This window comes from Biomphalaria glabrata, chromosome 18, assembly GCF_947242115.1.
Source record: "Biomphalaria glabrata chromosome 18, xgBioGlab47.1, whole genome shotgun sequence".
NCBI classification, from domain to species: domain Eukaryota; kingdom Metazoa; phylum Mollusca; class Gastropoda; family Planorbidae; genus Biomphalaria; species Biomphalaria glabrata.
In genome coordinates this window covers 18,022,660-18,032,548 of record NC_074728.1, presented here as the reverse complement: position 1 = coordinate 18,032,548, position 9,889 = coordinate 18,022,660, and the positions used below count along the sequence as shown (strand labels likewise).

The 9,889-nt window shown below is 36.6% G+C and overlaps 1 protein-coding gene across 1 annotated transcript in view; it reads left to right on the top strand.

Moving 5' to 3' along the window:
* Positions 1–1,456: 1,456 nt before the first annotated feature.
* Positions 1,457–9,889, top strand: part of LOC106072800 (uncharacterized) — a 28,381-nt gene continuing 19,948 nt past the window's right edge. The window contains exons 1-4 of the mRNA XM_056017648.1: positions 1,457–1,637; positions 4,023–4,104; positions 5,952–6,023; positions 8,715–8,907. Coding sequence (XP_055873623.1) covers positions 1,544–1,637; positions 4,023–4,104; positions 5,952–6,023; positions 8,715–8,907 — 441 coding nt within the window. The 5' untranslated portion in view covers positions 1,457–1,543. The remainder of the gene's footprint in view (positions 1,638–4,022; positions 4,105–5,951; positions 6,024–8,714; positions 8,908–9,889) is intronic.

Sequence of the window (9,889 nt, the reverse complement as noted above, 5' to 3'; positions counted from 1 at the left end):
TGAACTTCTATATGGCAGTGAACGTTCATCACTGGGACAAAAAGAAGAGTTCAAGCCTTTGAGACTAAATGCTACTGAAAAATGTTGGTATATGATACCAGGAAATGTGTACTGTTACAAGTCAAGGACAGACTCCTCACTACTGTGGAGACGAAAGCTGAGCTTGTTTTGTCACATTGTAAAACATGACTCACTTTGTTTTAAAAAATCCTCTTCATGGTACAGTGGAGGGAGTACGAAGAAAGGGTCGTCAGAATTAAAGCTGGCTGGATAACATAAAAGAATGGACCAGACACTCTCTTGATGTCCAGCTAAGAACAGCTGCTGACCAGGAAAAGTGGAGGGATTTGGTGACGTGAACTGTCGCAACATACCAACGACAAAAATATAAGGAATAGATGATGATGATGATACTCAAGACTCTATTATTGAGCTAGTTGATATTAGAATTTGATGGTTGATGATCCTCAGTTGGGGAGCCATTCAAGCTTAAAATGTAGGCACTATCTTCGGTTCCGAAGCTTAAGGATGAGTGCAGTATTTAACATGGCAACACTAACCTAGTTGTGACCTGCATATTGTGCCTTATGTGAAGCATTGTCCGTCTGGGGGGGGGGGGGTCTATTTAACGTGGCAACACTAACCTAGTTGTGACCTGCATATTGTGTCTTATGTGAAGCATTGTCCGTCTGGGGGGGGGTCTATTTAACGTGGCAACACTAACCTAGTTGTGACCTGCATATTGTGTCTTATGTGAAGCATTGTCCGTCTGGGGGGGGGTCTATTTAACGTGGCAACACTAACCTAGTTGTGACCTGCATATTGTGTCTTATGTGAAGCATTGTCCGTCTGGGGGGGGGGGTCTATTTAACGTGGCAACACTAACCTAGTTGTGACCTGCATATTGTGTCTTATGTGAAGCATTGTCCGTCTGGGGGGGGTCTATTTAACGTGGCAACACTAACCTAGTTGTGACCTGCATATTGTGTCTTATGTGAAGCATTGTCCGTCTGGGGGGGGTCTATTTAACGTGGCAACACTAACCTAGTTGTGACCTGCATATTGTGCCTTATGTGAAGCATTGTCCGTCTGGGGGGGGGTCTATTTAACGTGGCAACACTAACCTAGTTGTGACCTGCATATTGTGCCTTATGTGAAGCATTGTCCGTCTGGGTGGGGGGGGGGTCTATTTAACGTGGCAACACTAACCTAGTTGTGACCTGCATATTGTGCCTTATGTGAAGCATTGTCCGTCTGGGGGGGGGTCTATTTAAGTGTTTTTATTCGCCTTGGGTGCATGTCTTCGCCAATGATCGCGTTTCTGTTAATAAAACTTAAGATTCCCCAAATAAGCGCTAACAAGAGGAAATTCCCATTAAAAAAAAACGTTTACACCGGTTATCTTAATTAGTGTGCATTATTTATTAAACTTGAAAAAGAAGTTAAAAATAATAGTACTGGAGTCGTCTATTTACATACAGAGTCTAGATTAATTTGTCACCCCTGAATCAAATTTGCAGATTAATTTGATCGCCCCGGCAGCATGTCTACAATATATTCTTTCTACTATAAAAATATTTCGATCTTTGATGTTATTAGCCTTTTTGTATTTCTGCATGTAACAACAAAAAATGTTCGTAAGTAAACCGTAAACGCTATGTTTTGAATTTTGACTAAGTAAATGGCTAGATCTACATTTTTTTTTATGAAGATCTATTGGCCTGTCTAAATCTAGAGTTACCAGGAATTTGTAAAAATCAAACAAGAACATAGGCCTACAACTAAAATGTTATGTAACCTGGATTAGACCAATATTAGAATATTCTATGTTTGGGACACCTCAATCAAAGAAAATCTAAAGCAACAAGATATAGATGTTCTATAACAGAAGCATAAAGAGAACTGAGACATTTATAACTAATTTTCACATTTTACTAGACTTGTCTTCGAGTCCGAAGATTAATGGGGAGTGCAGTATTTCATGTGGCTACGCAGCCTCAGCTGCGACCTACATATCTTGCCACAACCAACGCAAACATAACCATTGTCCGCCGTTGGTCAATTTAGCGTCTTTTTTTTCCCCAGACTACGTCTATCTTCGGATATGGATTTTCTTTTGTGGTCTCATAAGTGTATCCCGCGGCCTTTGTAAGTGATCTCCAGCTGTCTCGCTCTGTAATCATTAGTAAAAATGATTCAATTTTAAGACACGTTGGTAGCCTACTTAAGACTAATAAATAAAGTATCAATAATAGGCTACATAAAACACTGAGCCATAATTATCAATACAATACAGAGTATAATTAAATGCCAAGAAAAACACAAAGATAATGGCACATTTCTTATTCTATATGCTAGAACACATTCGTAGAAGTAGGAGTGCTCTTTTTTTTCTCTAATGTCGTTAGGGCCTGAAACAGGAAAACCAAGCTTAAGTCTCTATTGACATGCACAAATAACTATACACAAGGACACGCGTAGGATGTATTTTTTTTTTTTTGGAATGAATATATTATAATAAACTTAAGGAGCTACCATTCGGTACCATTCAGACAAATACCCCTTTCCCTCCCTCCTTCATAACTGGTTTAGACACGTGATAGTCTAGATCTATTGTAATTTAATCCCATGACTGATCCCAACTAATAGATACAATTACACTTGATATCAGCTGTTGTTTTATTATTATTATTATTATTAAAACTGTTGTTCTTGTTCCTAAATCTTATAGAAAAAAAGCAACTGTCCTACACCTAAAAATACTTAATGCTAACACATTAACACAACGTAAACATCGAAATTAAAAAAAAAGCTTTGACATTAACTTTGATCGGAACAAAGAAGCTGATACAGCAGTTACGCCCAAGTCCCCTCGACGCAGATGATCTATCCACAAGACACTGCAGGCCAGTTGCTGGTACGGTTTGGGAATCAGCGGCGTCACACGTTCTGCCAGGGCGTAGCACTGGCTCAGAAATAACAGTTTTGCCGAACCGAACTTCTGAGCCATATATGTTGGTCAGGAGTTGGATGGGAAACATTTTATAGGTAGTGGAGTGCTTATATCCAGTGCAGTTTCCAGCAAAAACATCGTTGACGAATCGCATGAATGAGCAATTGTTCGCAAATGGGTGTCAACACTATTGAAACAAAATTATTACAATTCCTCTATTCAGCTTTCAAATTCTTAGTTGGGTCAAAAAGCAAAAAAACCTTCCTGTACAAAAATAACGAAAATTTATCTAACGATTTTCTTAGAAATTAAACATTTGATGTATCTCTTTGGGAAAAGAATTGCTAACTAACTTTCACGCCGTTATATATTTTTTATGTTATCTTCTAAAATTAAAACTGGTCTAGACAAGATTTATCTTGAACACACAAACACGTACGTCAGCGGGTATTCCCGCATGTCTTCTTTAAAGAGTTTCATAAGTAAATAGACGTCCAGGAACACTTTGCGCACCGTCTTCTAAGTCTGGATCTCTCTCTAGGCATAGAATTGTATATACCATAAATCTATATCCAGAATTTTAGTCGTTTTATGTCTGGATCTGTATAACTAAAATAGCATAATAGTCTGTCTAAATAGATTTATATATTCTCATAACCTGGATTTATTTGCCGCTTGGCTTCCGAACCTTGGGTCATGGGTTCGAATCTTGTTGAAGACTGGAATTTCGAGCTTTATGATTTAAAGGGCGCCCCTGAGTCCACAAAACTCTAATGGGAACCTGGCTTTAGTTGGGGAAGGTAAAAGCGGTTGGTCGTTGTGCTGGCCACATGACACTCTGCTCGTTAACCGTTAGCCAAAAAAAAAACAGATGACCTTAACATCATCTGCCCTATAGACCGCATGGTCTGAAGTGGGAACCTAACTTATTTTATCTGTCATTCATTATTTATTAAGAGTAAAGTAATCGCTTTTACAGAGAGTTATCATCTTTATAAAAGATGTATTGTGATTTTTTAACTTTTTCAAAATGTTACTTGTTTTACTGACCACATGACATTTCATCCAGTCCTAGTGTTTAGTGCCGAAGTCAGCATGAGTCAGATCGTGGCAGTGCAAGATCACCCATACTATGCCGTATGCTATGTGACGTAAGTATTAGCTACAGTGTACAGCCCACAAGACTAACTTCAAGTCTTTATAAACATTAAGTCTAAGGTGACCAGAGATTTGGGCAGTCAAAGCGGGACACATGTTGAACATCGAGCAATATTTTAACAACTTAGACGCTAGTACAATACGCCATTTACACACACACACACAATTTACACACATTGTACACATACACACACAATAATTTCAATAATTGCAGCCTTTCTGAAACGTTTTCCAAGATAGATCATCTTTCTGTGTGATTAACCCAAAGCGTTAAACTGTCGAATACCGGGTTGGCCTATTCTCTCTCTGAAATACCCGGTACTCGGCACAATTTTTGTAAAAGCTTACGATTGTCGCTGCTACATCACTTTTTCTAAAAAAAAAAACTCGCGTCATCCATGCGTACATCGTTGAGGAGGAACCTTTTCAAGTTTTCATGCTTTTTTTTTAATTTCGTGTATTTTTTAACCAATCCGCCAATACTTCAAGAGCACTGACATTCTGTCCCTGCACGAGAAACTGCATTATAAATACCCTTAGCGTGTGCGAATTGGTTAATCATACCAATATTTAAAAATTGTAGAAGTATGCCACCTTAATTATAGTTTTAATGTAGATTTACTGGAAGCTACCAATTGAAAATTACGGTCTGCATGCAGATGTTTGATTTTATCCACATGTGCAACAGAAACATTTCTAGCATCGCATTTCATTGCGGTTGTTGGATTTTCTTGCCCCGTTTAGAACGGGAACTCTGCTGGTAATTCCCTATGAACTTCAATGTTTATTTTTGTCTATGACATTTCTTGCACTGTCATTGACTTGAACAGAAAGGGAAGCCAAGCAAATGAAAACTGTACGCTCGCGTTGATAAACAGAATCAGCCAGAAGCATGAGGGACGGCCTCACGTCAAAAGAAAACGCGCTGACGTCAGTTTCTGAGAAGAAGACAGGATGCTGCAAGTCAAAGCACTACCCAAGCTTTTAACACAGGAGTCTGCAAAGCAGCGAGCATGGAATAAAGATCAAGAAGATGGCGGTACTTTGAAGTTATTAGTCGAAAGATTAACAAAGATTTTATAATAAAAGCTAGACATTGGTCGACTTCTTTTATGAAAGCAGGACATTGGCCGTCCCGCACGGAATTTTATGAAAAGCATAACAGACGGTCTAAGAGCGGCACTGTCACTCCTAAATCGGGACGTTTGGTCACCTTAACTAATTAATGTCAGGTAACCATTACTTATGGTTGGACTCAGTGGAGTCCTAATAATCCAAAATTAAAAATCCCCGCCTTCACCGGGATTGGAACCCGAAACCTCTGGGTTCGTAAACCAGCTTTGCAAATAAGTTACCAGGACCAACATTTTTATTGAGCCCCTAAAACTATTTTGAACTCAGAAAGTTGTATTCATTTAACTTAAAAGTTGTATTTATTTAGCTCAAAAGCTGTATTTATTTAACTCAAAAAGTTCTATTTATTTAACTCAAAAAGTTCTATTTATTTAACACAAAAGTCGTATTTATTTAACTCTGAAAGTTGTATTTATTTAACTCAAAAGTTGTATTTATTTAACTCAGAAGGGTGTATTTATTTAGCTCAGAATAATGTCTTTATTTAACTCAGAAACCTCTATTAATGTAACTTAGAAAGTTCTAGTTATTTAGCTTTAGAAAGTTCTATTTATTTAGCTAAAAAGGTGTATTTAATTATTACCGTTAGACAGACAATATCCTCGTAACAGCGGCAGATCTTAACATAATTTAACACATTTGTAAAATCCAGTACATTTTTCTAGGCCTGCTTATTTTGAACTAAACCGTTGGTTTTTTTTTAAAGCCTGACCGACGATGACTTAGAAGGCGAAGAAAAAGATATTGTTTTCTCTTTCCCAGAATCGAAAACAGAATCGTAAGTTACTTTGTGTTCGTTTTATTTGCTATTTATTTTCTAGGGGTTACTCTTCAAAGGTTCAACCCAAAAGGGGAGTGGAATGGCAATACCAGAGATATAATGATTACCACGAGATTTATTTGTAGGATGCTTGTAGGCATATAGGACTAAACTAAAAACAATTAAAGGAACTATTTGCGAACTTGATAAAATATGATTTGCATGAAATAAATCCAGCTTTCATGAAAATAATATACATATATATATATATATATATATATATATATATATATATATATATATATATATATATATATATATATATAAAGAGAGAGAGAGAGAGAGAAAAGAAAAGAAAGAAAAATCTTACTCTGGAATAAATGTAACCTAACACAACTACACCAAGCTGCACTAAACTTTCAACAAACATTCTTATTAGAAAAAGACATTAACCAACCAGTCGATGACCTCTGGAATTTCATTAAAAACCATCTTAAAAGCATAATAGAAAATCATATACCAACTATATACACATCAAACAAAATAAATAAATGCTGGTTTAATAATAGACTAAAGAAGCTTTGTAAACAGAAGGAAAACCTCTATAGAAAATTTAAAGAAACTAATGCAGAAAGAGTTTACAAAAAGTATATAAAAATTAAACACTTAACCCAAAAAGTAAGCAGACAGTTGCAGAGTGAATACATAAACAATGTAATATCTAAAGATAAAAACAAAAACCTATGGTCATACATTAAGTCTAAGAAAATGGAAACAACAGGCGTAGCGCCATTAAAAGATGAACATAACATAATACATAATGATAATGAAACTAAAGCAAACATTCTAAACAAATACTTTGCATCAGCATTCTCAACCCCAGGAGACAAAGACATATTACTGAATTTGAACCAAGTAGACAACATAGAAGATATAGTAGTACAAGAAAATGGAATTCAAAAACTATTAGCCAACACCAAACCAAATAAAGCTTCTGGACCTGATGGTATTCCAGCTAGATTACTCAAAGAACTAAGTAATGAGCTAGCCCCAGTGTTCAAAATACTCTTTCAGGCTTCACTTAACCAGGGCAGAGTACCAAAGGACTGGAAAGAAGCTAATGTCACCCCCCTATTTAAAAAAGGAGAAAAATCTGACCCAGGGAACTACAGACCAGTATCACTTACCAGCATCACATGTAAAATCCTAGAACACATAATATGTAGCAACATCATAAACCACTTAGACAAACATAATGTCCTCACACCATACCAACATGGCTTTAGGAAATATAGATCATGTGAAACACAACTAATAGGACTAATTGATGATTTTTCAAAAGGTTTAGATAATAGTGAACAAATAGATGCTATCTTACTAGATTTTTCTAAGGCTTTTGACAAAGTTCACCACCATAGTTTGCTTAAAAAATTAAAATATTTCGGCATTAATGGTCCACTGCATCAGTGGATTAAAGACTTTCTGATAGGGAGAGAACAAACTGTAATAATAAATGGCTCTAAATCAACAGCGATAACAGTAAACTCAGGTGTACCTCAAGGTACAGTCTTGGGTCCACTACTATTTTTAATTTACATAAATGATTTACCAAATTGCATTAGTTCAGGAACAAAAGTCAGATTATTTGCAGACGATTGCATAATATATAGAACAATAAAAACAACACAAGACACAGATATTTTACAAAGAGAATTAGATGAATTACAGAAATGGGAATCAAATTGGAGCATGTCTTTCCACCCAGAAAATTGTCAGTTGTTAAGAGTAACAAAAAAACTAAAACAAATTAATTCCACTTATCTTATTCATGGCAAACCAGTATCACAGACTAAAAACGCAAAATACCTAGGTGTTATAATAAATGAAAAACTATCATGGAATCCACATATTGATGAAACTACAAAAAAATCAAACAAAGCATTAGGATTTATCAAAAGAAATTTCTATAAATCAAATAAGAACATAAAACTAAAATGTTACTTAACCTTGGTTAGGCCAATAATAGAATATGCATCCTCCGTTTGGGACCCCTCAACTCAAGAAAACATTAAGAAACTGGAACAGACACAAAATAGAGCAGTGAGATTCATAACAAACGAATATTCACATTTGACAAGAGTAACACCTTTAGTAAAATCACTAAATTTAGAAAGCCTTCAGGACAGAAGGCTCAAAAGTAAAGTAGCAATCATACATAAAACACTGAACCATAATCTTCAAATACAAAAACAAAATTTAATAAAATACTCTGAAAGACACAAAGATAAAGGCACATTCCTCGTCCCATATGCTAGGACAAATTTGTACAAATACTCCTTCTTCCCTAGTGCTATTAGAGCATGGAATGGGTTGCCTGAGCTAGCCAGGAAAACCAGTGACTTGGCAGAATTTAAGTCATTGGTTAATATGCATGACTAAATGCATGACGCGTAGGACGTAATCATCTTCTTTTTTGAAGTAACGTCTGTATTATATAAGATAAGATAAGATAAGAGAAAGTGCTTTAAAAAAAATAGGTGCCTGTACTCAGTGATGGATTGCCTAACTTTTAACTACTAAAAAATTAATGATAAACGTTAAAATATCAGAAAATTAATAATTTTTTGCACACCTTGAAGAAGTTGCCTGTACACAGTACGTCACAAAAAAATCACTATATATATATATATATATATATTTCGTCCTCAGTTGCACGTTAAAGAAAATAGACTACAGGTACTGCTCTCGCTCGTATCCCAGCGTTCCAATTGATGCCCGCTGCGGGTGTGCTCAGAAAGAGAGACAGCAAATTCTAGAGAGAAAAGAGAATGAGACGATCGTGGATGTGAAGACCAGATTCACTTTGTTTTATTACTACGCCAAAATGACCAAGGATCTGAATGTAAGTCTTTGTGTTCGATCAAGTTTCCGAACATCCGAGTCCATCTTATCAATATCAAACATCTTCACGTGATATAAACCATGGGCGCGGTGGCTGAGGGCCTGGCTTCTGAACCGGGGATCCCGTATTCTGGGATTTTTAATTTCGCGATATATGGGCGTCCCCGAGTCCACCCGGCTCTAATGGGTACCTGACATTAGTTAGGGAAAAATAATGGCGGTTGGTCGTTATTCTTGCTTGTTAACTGTAGGCCACAGTAGCAGATGACCTTTGCATCATCTGTCTTATAGATTGAAAGGTCTGAAGGGTGAACTTTATAGTTGTGATTCTCAAATTTAAAAATAAAAGTGAATTGCGACAGCTCCGATAGATTTGTAATATCTTTATATATAATTCTCTTCTTCCCTAATCAGGTCAGACGAGAAGTAAATGGGAAGATCACTCTCTTATTTCTGCGGATAGTCACCCCACGAAAAAAAAAAGGGGGGGGGGAGAACACGTTTTCACAGCTCGCTACGGAGGCTGCGCGCTGGACTGTCAAACCATGCCCGCTCCCATCCCATGCGGCAGGTTTGGACTAGGAAGTAAAGTATCGTCAACTCTGAAAGAACATCCGAAACATGTAAAACATTTTACAAACACTAAATAGCTGGGCCGGACTTGAGCATCGTGGGGCCCTATCGAAACGGATTTCGCGGGGTCAAGTTTGGGTAGGGAAGTGAACAATAAGTGAAATTTAAGAGTTTGTATTAGAAAATAAATTCGTCTATGCATTTTATTCATTCTTTACTACGTACAGAATTACTTTACGACCCTTGCGTGTAGCAAAGTCATACAGTATATCATAATAATTCTATTCCCTACATAGATCTCGCTCAATAGCAAGAATTACCAAATGTTTCAATCTATCTTTGAGAATTGTTGACCTCAACTAATTCTTCATTAGTTTGAGGCGTGAGAAGCTTCTTTCACCTGATTACAC